At 42.3% G+C, this 15936-nt stretch overlaps 1 protein-coding gene across 1 annotated transcript in view; it reads right to left on the bottom strand.

The window, feature by feature from the left end:
- Positions 1-15936, bottom strand: part of LOC103368357 (growth arrest-specific protein 7-like) — a 67856-nt gene that overhangs the window by 33006 nt on the left and 18914 nt on the right. Inside the window, exon 2 of the mRNA XM_008296698.1 lies at positions 9334-9451. Within this exon, the coding sequence (XP_008294920.1) occupies positions 9334-9451 (118 nt within the window). The remainder of the gene's footprint in view (positions 1-9333; positions 9452-15936) is intronic.

Here is a 15936-nt window from a genome sequence, read left to right on the forward strand (position 1 = left end):
TTGACCAAACAAAATGAGAAACACATTCTCGGATGCTGCAGAGATTTCTTTTGATACATCTCCATCGCCTGTCCCCGTTTCATTCCTACAGGAAAACTTGCCGGAGAACGCCGGTTACAAAAAGCATGACTGACAAAGGCCCCTAACTCAGAGGAGCTCTCTTCCATTTCTACTCCCATATGTCCATTCTTGCCGCAGCGCTGAGCTCAATTAGCCCCTTTGCTGTGAGTGTAGAAAGAAGAGGCGCAGACATGTAAAGAGCTCTTATTTCATTTGGGTCTTTTTGGCTGCCTCTGCTCTATTTGGCACTTCTTAGCAGAGCCGACAACTGAGCCAAGCCCATCAGCTCAAATGACACGCATGGAGGGGATAACTGGCAGCGGGCTCACCGAGCGAGGCTGCGCATTCGTGTTTGATGTACAACACCGGGGCAGAACCTGCACTCACGGCCACTAAATGTATCAATTCCTCTCCGTTAGCTTGTCGTAAACAAATCAATACCGAGAGAAATGTAGGATATTATTGCAGGAAAATATTGTATAATCTTCTTAGCTGGGGGAAATTGCTTGTTATTGTGATTTCATGGCTTGCCAGAGGGACAGCAGTCCAAACACCATTTAAAAAGCCTATTTGTATTACATTTGCTATGTGGATAATGCCAGATTTAAACCAAAGTGATAAATTAGGTTATGATATCAATATTATTAACAATTGAACAAGCCCTACAGTATATTTCAGTCCTATTAACCACCTTTTTTTATATCTATTGCAAGGTATAAGGTGTGAATTCCCACATATTTACTATGATGCTTAACCCCCGAGTGGAACAGGTCGAGTTTCTAGGCAACAGAATCTAAAAATGCAGATTGCTAATGATTTCTGTCAGTTTTTTTTTACACAACTCAGGGATCAGTCCTGCTACTTTCAGAGTCATTCCTCCAGATACAGGGATGCAGCAGCAGGAGTAATTCTCATCAGCTGCCTTGTCACTGACGAGCCGAGGTCTAAAAAGTCGTCAATCATCCTAAATTACTTTGACAATCTTGATTATGGAATATAAAGCCGAGTCAGCTCAGTTTTCTCACTTTCACGTTTGAGGCGCAGCTCATCCGCCCCTTTCAGGCTTCACATGGATCCTAATGATGTGAATTCATGATATCAATGACAGCGTGAAGCCTCCAGTGATTCAGGCTGCATCAGGATGAGCTCTTTTGTGGAACATAAAAAGCATTCATCTTTTTTTCAGATTTCCTCAAACTTCAACACATTTTCATGTTGCACACGTGACTCGGCAGAGTGTGGTTGACAACGGAAGGCGGTGGTCGCGCTGCAACAGACGTCTATGCAAATTTATGAATGAAACCAGTCGACAGCAGGTTCAAAAACAAAAACAACACATCAGCTGACTGTCCACGGTACCCACCACGCTGTGAGTAATGCGACATCCCGAAATGTGAATAGGGAGAAGCAGAAATGGCCTAGTTAGCTCTGACACTGCTATATTTTATTCATAACCATATGACACAGGTCCCTGATGCATTAGCTGCCTCCTGTCTCTGGATTTTATCAGTCAATGCAGCATACACAACGTGTATTATCCCCTGACAGGCTGTTCCAAAGTGGGAAAGCAATATGAAAAAAGAATCTAAATAGCACTATTACTTGGCAGAAAAGTTTGTGTATCGACGCATGAGGAAGGTGACAAAGTGCAGTAGAAACAGACTTAGTGAGCACAGTTCAACTGGGATTTGTAAAGACGGGGAGCTGGTGTCCATAGAGGTCACAGAATATACAGGAGGAAGTAGAAATATGGACGATTTCTTCAGTAGATGGGTTGAATGTGGGCTGTCCAGATAAACTATGTATACAGTCGTCCTCAGATTTATTCATACCCTCTCATTAAAGACGGTGAAAACAGCTGTCAATGGAATAAGCTGAAATTGACAAAAGTCATTGAAAATCATTACGTTGCTTTTAAATTGTGGTTTAATAGAAATATTAAAAGAGAAACAACAACAACAACAAAAACAAGCAAACTAGCATGATGGGACCCATAAACTAATGTTTTGTTGAACGACCCTTTGAGCCAATCACTGCAATCAAGTGTTTTCTGTAACTCAATCAGACTTCTGCACCTGTTGACAGGTATTTGGATGTTGACCCACTGCTCATCAGCAAAGTGCTCTAATTTGTCTGGGAGTTTTTTTTTTGTTTTTTTTTTTTAATTATTCTTCTAAACCACAATTCAAAAGCTATGTCTTATTTCACAAAATTATAATTTAGAATTTATTTATTTATTTTCAGTTTGCGACCCGACTCCGGATAAGCGGGAGAAGATGGATGGATGGATAGTTTATTGAGTGACTATTGGGAATTTCGCCTTTTCTTTAATGGAAGGGTATGAATAAATGTGAGGATGACTGTATAAACATATATAGACCATCCAGCATCATGAAGTGCTTTAATTCGCACTCAGCTCTCGACATTTTAGAGAGAGAGAGAGAGAGAGAGAGAGAGACTGATCATCCCTCAGTCTGTTAGGAGCATACTGTATATGTCCTCATCCTAACAGCCATTAAATTTAATTTCAGCCACATTTCATTAAATTTACAGGCTACATAAAAATAGCTTAGGTATGTATTGCGCTCCCTTCAAAAATACATGGAAACTGAGGGGACTGTGTGTGTGTGTGTGTGTGCAGTAAATCCACAGTGTGTGTGCTGGGATGTGGAGTATTTGGTTTTTTGTGTTTATACAGCAGCAGCTCACTGGTCCTGCTGGGATGAGTGCAGAGTCTTAGGAGACGACTGGTACAAACCGCAGCACCCTGCACTGCTGCACCCAGCAACTCAGGAAGGAAAAGCTAGAAGAAAAAAAAACAAGGCTGACACACGGACACGCAGCCCTCACCCACGCACACTGCTCTGTTACTATGGCGATGCAGAAACACAAATGCACACACATGCATAAATACACACAGGCTCATGCAGGAGGGGATTTAATCTAGCTGAACTTTAGTGTAACGAAAGGGAAGTCCACAGAAAAATAGCAGAGATGCTATAAATACCGATTGTTTCAAGTAAAATGTTATCAGATGGGTTTGTTTGGAGTCAGCTGCTGTGGTGGTGCATTTGGAAAAAAAAACCCACAGGCCTGTAGTACAGTGAGTGTGTGTGTTCGGACTGAGCATTCTGTAGGCTTTTATTTAGTCATCATGCAGCGCAGACAGAGAAAATAAGTCCTGCAGGTTTTTCTGTGCCCTCGGAGCCCATTTTTTTTCACAACACCATAGCAACAATGCTGCTTTCTTTATGAGCCAGGATACAGATGCTGCTGATGTGTGCAAAAAGTTATGAAAAATGAATCATTCTCTCTCATAGGAAATATTGTGGGACTCTTTTGTGCCAGAATGCTGCTCTTGTCATTTCTGTGTCCCCAAACAACGCCACATGAAGGCAAGACAGAGCTTTTGAATGTTTTATTTTTATTTTTTTACTGGAATAAGATGGAGACTCAGTTTTCAGGATTACAGGCGTTTAATAACGACAGATTCAAAAGGGCCCCAAGAGCCTGGCCTGTTTCCAACTTTTTGACAGTAGCACCTAACCGCCTTGTTATATGCTAAAAGAGAATGAGAGGAGGAAGAGGAGGAGCAGCTCTCCGGGTCTCGTGCCTGGGTGGAGCCCTCAGCTAATTTTAGATCCTTCTCATGGCCACAGCTTGACCGCTGCAACCACCATCAGATACATACATGTTGTGAACAGCTCTGATGTGAAGCTGGTTACACTTTTAAGTGATTGCTTTGCCACAATAGTCACTGGGCGGCATGTAAGCGGCACTCAAACAACAAGATTCCCCACCTGAGGGCAAATACGAGTTGTTTCAGCCAATGTTTACACCTGTAGTGTAGATTTGGTCCCGTTCATGTTCACACTGATTTCTAGGAAATGAACCAAGAGCTGTAAGCATGAAGTCACATTCACTGACAGGTAACTTGTTCATTAGAGGGTTCTTGGTGATGTTAACTTTGTCACCAAGGGAACTCAAAACTCTGGAAACAAGTCACACTGTGATTTTCCTCCATTCAGAGTGTCTGTCCCGAGAACCAGCTGTCTGTCTGGTAGCAGCAGCTGAAAGGAGACCCACCCACATCTGTCCCCAGCAGGCTGACTGACAGCACAAGTTTACTGGATAAAAGTAGTGACACGTAGGGGGGGGTAGTAGCATTGTTTTTATGTGCTGGCATAACTGGCCGTAGGTGTACGTGATTTAAGCAGCTGTCTGTGGAGGTTTTGCATGACTAAACATGTCAACATGTCAGACAAAAAAATAAGACACTTCAGACACAGAGGTCTCAATAAAGGCTGAATTATTTAATTTGATAGAATGGGAGTCTATCTGTTCTGTAAGAACAATACTTCTGGATTCAACTGGCCTTTATGGTTCTTTTTTTGTTTGTCTATTTTCTCTGGTGCGACAGAGGAATAACTTATTGTTGGTCTACAAAAAGATCCCATTTATACCTGGTGTTAAAATGCAATCTGTATTCAGATGATCCATCCATCCATCCATTATCTATACACCGTTTAATCTTCACTAGGGTCACGGACTTAGGACGACGACAGGGGACACCCTGGACAGGTCACCAGTCCATCACAGGGCTGCACTTAAAGACAGACAACCAAGCACACTCACATTCACACCTACGGACAATTTAGAATCACCAATTAACCTCAACATGTTTTGGACTGTGTGGGAGGAAGCCGGAGAACCTGGAGAGAACCCACACTGCACGGGGAGAACACGCAAACTCCATGCAGAAAGATCCCTGGTGTACTCACCGGGATGCAAAATGGCGACCTTCTTGCTGCGAGGCAACGGTGCTAACCACCAACCCACCTTGCAGCCCTATTCAGATAATGTATGTGGATAAAGATAAATGCATCTTAAAGTGTAAATGCACAGAGGACGCAGTGGGTCTGGAATATGATTGGCTCATCAGTCTCCATGTGGAGGTGATCAAGCTCATGTAGTGATCAGATGTCAGTAGGTGCAAATGAGTCCGTACAACACGACCACGTTCAGGAGAATACGTCCAATGTGCAAACTGAAAGATTACATATAATGCTGCCTCTTTCTGCTAGTTCAGACAACCTGGAAAAGAGCTACAGGTTGTGGCTGTAACGCTGGCTGAGCTTGTACAGAAGCATTCTATCTGATTTGATGCTCCATGTTCATTGATATGTCAGCCTAACCGATTTGCACACTGAGACTGGATCAAATTGCGACCTCAATCTAGAACGCATTTTAATACCAGGAACAGATGCAAAGACAGATTATTCGGATGCCAGTTTCCAAATAAGGTATTCACATACAGATCACATGTTGATGCCATTTGAACATGGGGCCTAAAAGTGGGCATGAAACAGCTACAACACTAACACCATTGACAAGTGAGGTCTATAACACTGATCATCTCGATACAGTGCAAGGACACCTCGGTCCCTGGCATTTATGTGGACGATGACATGTATAACTATTTGAACATAGCTGCAGAACAAGGCATAGACTGTATATAAAAGACAGACGTAGTCTCTGGATTGGAAAAGTGAAACCATCGCTGATGTGCCTTAAAACTGCATTCTTTCTAACAGCCAGCAGGGGACAAACAAGTTTAACTCTATAGATGTCTATGAGAAAATAACATAAAACATATTCCTTGATCTCTTGTCTCAGCAAACATTTTTCAAGTAAATTTACCAGTCTCTAGTTTTAAGAATTTTTTTTAATACAGCATGATGTTCATTTAGTAAATTATGGCTCCATTTAGAGGAAAACTCAAGATAAAGTCGAGTATGTTTTAGGGGCTACCTTCTGTTAAACACGTCACTATCACATCACTGTACAGTGTCCTTGAGTTAGGGTTAGATCAGTCATTACGTCTGGTTTCAAAAGACCAAGACGGCAGCCAAGACATTCCAAACTCAAGACTTCAAAACAGAATAAACTGTCATGGTCGCTACATCCATTTTATATGGACAATCTATGGACTGAGCAAACACAACATTGGGAGATAGATTCCCCGGCACCAGCAAAGCAGCATCCCCCAGAAGGACAAATGTGTTCAGGAATTACTTGACAAACACAACCAAGAGCCCAAGGCATTGACTCTGCTCAGCCTCCAAACTCCCAATTTGATCAAACATCTTTGGGATACGCTGGATGATATGCCATCCACAGAGGCCTCACCGCACAACCACAGGACCCAAAGGATCCACTGCCAACATCCGACACTTCTAAAGGTCCCATGTCAACGCTCTGATGAGTCAGAGTTGTTTGAGCAGCACAAGGAGAAACTACATTACGTTAGGAAGGTGATTTTAATGTTGTCGATGATTGGTGCCCATCACACTGTAGAGAAATAGGGATGAACAGAAACGTGGCACAAAAAAGCCTCTTCTACTCATAGCATGTGAACAGCTAGTGTAGGATCAACATGGTTCACTTTGATAAGAACACACTAAATCACAGGAACAGGACATTCCTTCTCAGGGAAAATATCAGTACCTTTGTGATGACCTGCAAACCTGTTCTGTCAGTTTCACAAAGATTAAATGGAAATTCACAACAGGAATGTGCGAAATCTCCCTTCTGTTATTGGCAGGTGGTATAGACTGCATAAAAAGTTGGAAGTGAAGCCAAAATATGGTCCCTTGGTGGCTGGTTGCAGTAGAGGCCATAAACTCTAGCGTCTCCATATTAGCTGTGAGACCTGAGCCAAACTGAAAGAATCTAAATGCACCTCAAATATATTTTTCCCCAACAAAGCTTTGGTTATATGAATCATTCAGTTATTATCTCCTGCAACAGGCTGCTATACTAAAGAAAATATAGATTTCGAGAATTCTAAACAAAATTTGGCAAATAAAATGTCAGAGATGTGTCTAAAAAAGACTCAGTATTTACACAAATGAGTCAAAAGGACAATCATACTATTACTAATATCACGCAGAGGTTCATTGTCACTCTGTCTGCGTAACTGGTGCTCACTGCAGCTGAAAAACCTTCACTTTCTAACCTTTATTACATCGTCACGTCAAAGACATACGAGAGTTGCCAAGAGAGGATATTAGTATCATCACTCAGGTTTTACAGTGAGTTCACTCAGGGATAGTAAACACTGACTATGCTGCTATTTCTGCAGAACAGAGGAGGGTATTAAGCTCTGTGTGTGTGTGTGTGTGTATGTGTGTGTGTGTGTGTGTGCGCGCGTTCAGGGAGGCACTGAGTGGTGATTGTGTTGACAGAAACAAGGCACTATCGGCAGCATCAGTCCTTCAAGGCCCCGCTGTACGCCGTCTCTCTCTGGTACCGCGACCACTACGGACACTGAGTGAACATTTAACTCGATTAGAGTCAGATGAAATCGCGGAGGTGTCATTCTTAGATAGAACACAACTTCGCTTGCTATCTGTTTCACAACAAAAACTGCTTTATTGATTGACTGCATTGTGTATTTTTGGACCACGGGAGGAAAACCTTTTGGTGCCAAAAGACGGATTAAAAGTGCAAAATAAAGCATTTTAAAGAGAACACTGCCAATAGAATAGTAGTACTAGTAGCCCTGCTAGCAAACAGAAGTGTCATTTGTGGCTGATGTGGTGCATAAATTAACAATGAAATACAAATATCTGCACACATATTGTACCTGTCTTAGTCATAAAACATACAGGGCATTGGTGAGAGAAAATGCCCTGATTTGCCTAAATTCTACTGCTAGATATTAATATTAATTTGGTGGAGGGGGAGAGACTAGAAACATAAGATGAGATGAAAAGGACAGGTGTATGTCAATGTTCTATAAGCAAGACGTGTGCTTTTAAACCTTTTGTTGCAGTTTGTGCCAAATATCGCACCGTGTCTCTGAGTCACACAAGTCCAATCTAAACACACAGACATGATGCTTATATTTAGATTCAGTGTGGCTTACACTTTCTAGGAATACCATAATCTCTAATGTCCATCAAGAATACTTATATGTAAACCCATGTAGAAATCAAGACATGACAGAACTTCTCTAAAATCACCACGTAAACAGGACTCAAGTTGCAGCTGTGTGCAAACAGAAGTGAGGGTGTGTTGTCATGATTTTGTCTCAGTGGGGGGCTACAGTGTAGTAAATGTTTTGGCCTGTTGCTTTCTGGTGATGAGACAGAAACCCAGAGTCTGGATATACTCTGCGTCCTGCGTTACCAGCACTGTGCATTAATTCGAAGGAGGGTTGGACTGATAGTCGATTTAAGTCAAAACCGTCAATTGAAACAATGCAGTTCTTAAATCACAAATGCAGTTTGTAAATCACATTTTAAACCTATTACACGGTGAATATTGAAGTAAAGCTTGACTTTAAAAAATGATATCAGAAATCAAATCACAATCTCTTTCAGGAAAATCATAATTAGGTGTTTTCCTGAAATCGTCCAGCTGGCCTGATTCTTTCTCTTACTTCACATAGGACATTTCTACTTAGAGTTTATTTTGTATTTTATATTCTCTTACTGTTTATTTTTGCTTATTTATCTGTATTTATTTTGGTGTTAAGCTTACTCTTCATCAAATTTCCCCTCAGGGATTAATCAAGTATTTCTATTCTATTCTTAAGGCAAAATTACACCGAAAACACTTACACAATTTAACAAGTTCACACTGCTTGATTAATTTGTACATTAACAGATATGAAAAACTACAGATTATGGTTCAAGGGAAAGTGATGTTCAGGAGTCATTTCTTGGCAAACAACTGCCACCCACAGTATCTGTGAGCAGCTTCCTGCAGTCTGATCGCTGCAGTACGGCTGCCAGACACCACACAGATTCACTGTATGCTCCATATGAATCAATTTTTCTATATCAGGCAATACTTCTGTCCTATAATAGGCAGCTACGGCTCAGGTGGTCGAGCAGGTCTTTCACTAATCACAATGCTGGCAGTTCAATCTAAAGCCCCTCCATGTGCCAAAGTGACAATGGGCAAGACACGGAAGTTGCTTCTTATGGATTGCATGGAAGCTTTGCCGCAACTGGTGGGAATCAGTGTTACTTCACATTTCTGTTCACGGACAATTCAAGCAATGCAGAAGCTTTGGTAGCGTTTTTGGTAGACATATTTAGTCACTTCTCGATCCTGACAGGCAAACCATGTACTGGCTCCAGCTTGTGTTTTTTTTTTTCTTTGCCAGACATGAGATTGATATAACTAGTCACAGCAGTTATATAAAATGTCCACCAATTGCAGTTAATAGGTGCAAGCTGTCTACATTTGAGTTTCTCCTACCGTTGTTTGTGGTGTTGACGTAGTATCGCCGCCCTTGTGGAGACATGTAGCACCTCCACTGAGGAGGCAGGGGGTCTCTGAGGTCCTCCACAGGAAGCTGACTCAGAGACGCTGTCCTCTGTAGAAACAGAAAAGGCAATAAATGTCTCATAAATGGCTCATTGGCACAATATTAGCTCCAAGACAAAGATTTGCATCTCAAGTGTCTCTCGTAATTGACATAATTGCTGGAAATAAACACATAAAAGAAGATAGACCGAATCCGGTGGAGATCAGGCTACACCGCTGATGCAGTGCAAATGTGCAGCACTCACTCTGGGTTCAATGAGGTTCTCATTTCCTCAAGTATTTCACAACCAGCAACCAATGACATCATAGCAGGGCAGGCTGAGCTGCTGCTGCTGCCACTGCCACACAAACAACTACAAACTGGCGTAGCTCTGTAGTTGGTCTGAGACCCGGAGCTCCAGAGTCAGCATATGTGCACACAACATACAGCTGAGGAACAAGAGAGAGCATGTACGCCAGCTGCACACATCTGCTATCGATTAGCAGGAAAACAACGGGCTGAGACTATTGTAACACATTGTGGAGATGCTGTTTGAAGACCTGGGAGAGCCAGATGAAATTCCAGCTGCAATCAGCTACAGTTCTTTCACTGGGGTCCATGAAAGTCTGGCATGACGAGGTTCGTTTTAGGAACTGCAGGGAAACTTAATCCGGCCTCTGCAGGATAGATATGTCTTTAATTGAATACAGTTAGAGAAGGACGAGGCTTTATAGCGTTTATAGACATAACTGACCGTTTGCTAAACCCCATCTTTGAACAATGACTGGAAGACCTTCCAAGGTTGGATTTTTCCTCATGCTGAAATCTGGATTTAGAGCGAGTGGAGGGTGGGGCCTTTTTCAGCTGTTCCAAAACCAAAAATATAAAAGCGCTTGTGCAGTTAAATGCAAATGTTTGCATGTTCTGCTAGCTAGCACAGTAAAGAACCTCTGCTTCCAAGGCCAAAGAATCCAGCCCAATTCATGCATCCTAAATCTGTGTTTCTGCAAGAGGACCATGTTGGCACAACACCAGGAACACAAATGGTGTTTTAAACAAATGTTTGTTATGAGGAGAAACTGTACGAAGGGATTCTCTGTCATCTCATTCACACCTTTATAATTCACCTTTAATAGCGCTGCACTTGAAGTGGTCACTGCGGGACGTGAACATGCTTTGATGTGTATGTGCTTATCTGTAGAACATAATGTTCTGGCTGCACCACATTATCATTCTGCTATACAGGAAACAAACGTCCCGGTTTGTTTGTATTTCTTTAAACCAGTCACAGTAGTCGTAGGTGGGGCTAAGCAAAGGATGCAGCTTTGGTGTTCCCTCAAAATAGTGATGGGTGGAATTGTTGTGGTGGAACATTTGTAGTCAGTGAGACAAGCACTGTAATTAAAATGGATAATCCACTGAAAAAAAATGGGCAGAGCTGCCTTACTGCATTATCCAAATCCTTTGGAAAACTTTCAGTTTCAGTTTCAGTTTCAGTGCGGTAGGTTGCTGTTGTTGTTTCCTGGGGTGAAGAAAATGCTAACACACAGACAGTGGAAGAGGGACAGAATGCCAACTGAAATGATCTCCCAATGACAGGCTTATACCCACAACCTGTGGGTACAATCCTGTGCTCTGTCCACCCACTGTGCTCAGTGCACTTCAGGAATAATTCCATAGACACAGTTATACCGCCCGATCTGCAGCTGGCTACTAGATCCTGTTAAAAGTCAAATCCAGCATTTTAGACACATCCACCATAACCCTGTTTGTTTCTCTGTGACATAAATGCGACCATCTGTGCAGCAGAACAACACATACCTAATGTATGCTCCATTAGGTAGGCGTTGAAAAAAAAAACACGTCTGTGTCCGCTGACCATTTTCAACATCGGTCATATGAAAACTGTTATTCAGCCCTAAAGCCAGTGCTATAGTTTCCGCAAGAGTACGCAAGAGCTCGCATGACGTAAATCTAATCATCTCCCCAAGTCTGTTAGAGTCCACACAGACCCCTTTATGAACGTGGCACAAAATTTGTAGCCACGGCGACAGTCTACACATTCGCTACCCTACAAGGGCAGTAGTGCACATACTCGTCACGAGTGTGCATGTGCGAAATACGTAGAGACAGAGTTCTCCCAGCAGGCCCAGGTAGACTACAAAAGTTAGCACAATAGCAAAAACGACACATCCGGTTTGTCTGTAGCTGCCCATGTGTGCGTCTGCAAGAGAGTTTCATCAAAGGTTATCACTCCATTACTTTTAGAGTTGCATCCCATTTACAGAACCACATTCAGTAGATTTCTTTGTTCCTGTAATGCTGTTTTTTGAGAGTCGAGGCTAGTAATAGCTGGACTGCCCTGCTTTTTTATTAGATTTCTTATTACGCTTTATTAGATTTGGGGACTTTAACACTCTAGCAACCACAACAAAATTGATAGTGTTCACCAGAGACACTGGTTAGTCTTCACCTTGTAAACTTTTTCAAGAATACCAATAGGAATGCAAACTAAAGTTCAAACAATAAGCAGAAATCTAACCTCGATATTGTCAAGCATGTAAGCTAACGACATAAGTTTAAATTGAAATGCCAGGAGGATATTACATATTTTCCTAACATACTTGAAGCACCAATGCCTTATCTTTATTTCTAAATCCTCTACACAGATCATCTGGTGGTGATGCTAACTTTTAACCCGCCTCATGTGGCCCCATTAAAACATCAACTCATGAAGCCAATGTTTGCTGAATTATCTAACAAGTCATGACTGATTAAATCTGCAAATCATTTCAGCCATGAGAATCACTAGTCGCTGGCTAAAGATGAGAAGCCCTGTTTTGCTAACATCTGTCTGAAATCAAAGTACTGTTGGTCAAAATGAGCTAAGAGGTCTGAGAGGTAAACCAGGCAATATTATCTGTGCAGACGTGACGACAAGAAATGTGAAGTTTAACAGGTGCAGCAATGTACCTGAGGGGAGCAGTGTTTGTGCTAGACTCGTAGGTTCTGGGTCAGTTCAGGTGTATGCATGAGAATATGATAACAACAAATTGTGGGGAATGAGGAAACCAGTAAAAGGTGGATCTAATTGTGTTGGATGTCTGAATTCACAAAACAGGAATGCTCTTCATTATCCTTCTAGTCACCTGGGGAAGAACGGAACATCTCAGCTCTAAACAAACATTTCCTAATAGATATTTACTACCTCATCAACCAATTTTAGTGGTAATCGATTGGCAGTATTTATTGATTTAAGCACAAACTGTCCCTGCACATAAAAGCTGCATCACCTCGGAGAATGAAGTCATTATGTGTAACTGCTGCCCTCGCTGGAAAGAGCTGGAAGGGATGGAACTCAGACCTCTCTGTTCCCACAGGACTGGAGAGTATGAACACATGTCAACCCCGGCTGACTTATGACTGCATGTAATTACACAGTATCCGACAGCATCTCAGCGATGTTTTCTCTTTGATGGTCTCGGCGGTCACTGTTATATTTGTCCTTCGTGTGTCTTTGAAAAGCGAATTTGCCTAAATAGTCCAGTAATTTCCCACAGCAGTGAAAAGTGGTCATGGATGTAACAATGGATGAACAACGTGCCACGGAAGAAAATTCAGAGCCATTTCAAATCATGGCAGTGACACACAATCACGTGGTTAAGTACTGAAAAAGAAATGGAGGGAGAAAAAGTCAATGCTGAAGCCAAACCACAGATACAGTTACACTAGAGCTAAGTGCTGCCTTACATGACTGTGACTGCAGAGGAAAGATGCCCTTTGCTTCATCCACACATGTTGTTTCCAAGTCAAACAACATGTGCTATTGCACATTTATTGTCACTGTTTTAGTGTTTAAGTGTGAGAACAAGACAAGAGCAGACGATGCACGAAAGCTGTGAAGGATTGGCCTGCTGTCATGTGATGTATACAGTGTGTTCCCAGCTTTGCTTTCTCTCTCTAATCATTTCAGTGCATTGTTATTTAGTCTTTGCTGCACACTGACCCTCAGGCCTCTGTCTGGGTGTCCAGATAGTAATTAAGCATGAGGTGAAAATGCCTGTCTAAGCAAACCTGCTAAATGATCCAGTACCACCATCCTACATGGAACAGTCCTGCACAGCCGTGCAGGTTGTTGCTGAATTTGTAATAATCATAAAACATATAAATGAAACTGACAATTACTGAGATTGAGACAAGAAGATCTAAACCAATCACAGGTGCATTTTGTAAAGAGCTGCAGTTACAACATGATTAGCTTAGCTTAGCATAAAGACTGAAAGTAGGTGCAAACAACAAGACGTACAACATGCATGAGTATAAAAGACGGTGTCTTTTTCAGCCTTTCCAAAAACCCGAACTGTTGGAGTAGTTGTGCGTGAAATAGATTAAACTGTGTAATCATTAGCATGAAACAAACTGCATTAGCGGAGCAGTTCTAACACTGTCTGTACACAGCCATGCTGTCTTGACTGCTTTGTCCAGACTCCTGTAATCTATACGGAGAAGAGGGAATACAGGCCGAGAGTGATTTGGTTGAGGGTCACTTGGGGATGGACAGAAAACACGGTTGCACAGGATGCACTGTTGATATGTGGAACGAACCACTGAACTGAGACAGTTCACTCAGTTATTTGTGTGTTATGGATGACGCAGTCAGGAAGCGGGTTACTGTCCTAAAAGCAGCTGGCTCACAGGATACGCAGTGTATCTGCAGAGGGTACGAGGCCAGGACCCTCTAACCTCAGGCTCATTGGCCCTGCCCCCACGTTAATGTTGGTCATTGCTGAGTTCCAGAGAGAGACAAGCTGCTAGGTTCTGAAGCAGAACCTCTATGGGTTACCCAATAGTGCTTGTTATGTGATGTACTCACAGAACCTGAGGTACATCCAGTAGCTATTGTTTTCGGCCACGCCAGCAAAATAATGCCTTGCAAATTATGGTGATTCATTACATTCACATAAAAATGAATATTGCCATGAAGCAGTTCTGCACATTGAACTGCAACATCGTCCACAACGGCCTTGGTGCGTTCAGGAAAGCAAAATTTATGACAGCAGATAAATTCACATCATCCCACAGTCTATATCATACCGCTCAAACCTAAGTGAGATTCCAGGATCAGACCAGCTTTGTCCTGCAGTCACAAAAGACTCTTGGGCTTTTCTCTGTATTTCCTGGCTACTTTCCTGTTGGCTTCTTTCTGTTGTTTGCTCACAGGTTCATTATCAGTGAGATGATACCACAGTATTGTTTTTCTCTGAGCTAAGCAGATATGGCTCTCCGAAGCAGGCAAAGACAGATGGGAGTGGGCCGCCAGAGCTCAGAAGAACACGAATAACATGCAAAAATCTTGGACATCAAGACAGTTTAGGTTGTCGAAGCGATTCATTTCCAGCACTACAATTTTTAAAATAAATTAAAGTGTCTGTGAGTCTTCTGTTTTTGTTTTTTGAAACATCCACAGATCTCAAAAGTGAGCAAAGCGTTGACTGAGCCACAAGAGCCGAAGTTTAAACTCTTCTACCTGACAGAAGCTTGTGACAGATCTGACAGTCCTGTCATGCATCAAAAAAATAAATAAAAGTGAAAATCACACATGAGTGAGAGAATGGGAACACCTTGGTGGTGGGAAGCATGGCGAATCTCAGAGCCAGCTTGTCTCGGCATATGCAACATTAAATAATGCACCATTCCAGATGGTTAACCTTCTAAACCCCAGACTGCCTTTGGCTCCACATTCATGGCATGCCAGAATCGCCCCTGGCAGAGAACACAAGGACTCATCTCGGCCTGCGATGACTGAGGAGCAACCACAACAATCGCTGCTGCTGCCTGTGAGCTCTGCAGACGCCCTCAACATGCCTGTGCTCCAGTTTGAAAGATGAACTTTTAATTGAACGCACATTCGTCATTACGGCTGTCACTTTAGAAACAAGAAGATAACATAACGCAGAGCCTACGAATAATATTATTTTAAGAATAAATTGTGAGCTGCTGAAATATATGTGTAAGAAAAATACGACTAATGAGTGTCCTTTCCTTAAATCTGTCCGTCTAAACTTGCACTGGTTTTAGTCTTTGGCAGTTCAGAAGGATTGCACACCTTACACAGGAAGTAACCTGGGCTGATCTGTAGAAGTCAGGCCATCCTTCACACGCTGGGCAAAAACAGAGTCACCCGCATTCCCACAGTGCTCAGGATGAGGAACACTTGAGCATATACTGAGCGACTGCTCAGTATAGACCTAGCAGATGGGCAGTTATGCTAGCACCACGATCAAGATCTGAAGGACTCTCATCAATCAACAAAGGACTAAAGACATACAAGACCACTCATTCCTCCAAGCTTATCAACTTTGTCAGAGCTGAGGAACACCCAACAAGTGCTACTGGAAAATCTGCAAGAACTCTTGCCTCAGAACAAGACTGGGAGATGTCCAAGGACCTGGGCACATTTGTCTACATGCAAAATAATTTTCCCTGAAAAGGCCAAAAGAATTAGAGAGTTGGACTGAGCAGGTTTAACTGTCGAGCCTACAGAAGGGAGTGGA

Source organism: Stegastes partitus, unplaced genomic scaffold (assembly GCF_000690725.1).
Source record: "Stegastes partitus isolate 25-593 unplaced genomic scaffold, Stegastes_partitus-1.0.2 Scaffold1147, whole genome shotgun sequence".
In the NCBI taxonomy this organism is placed as follows: domain Eukaryota; kingdom Metazoa; phylum Chordata; class Actinopteri; family Pomacentridae; genus Stegastes; species Stegastes partitus.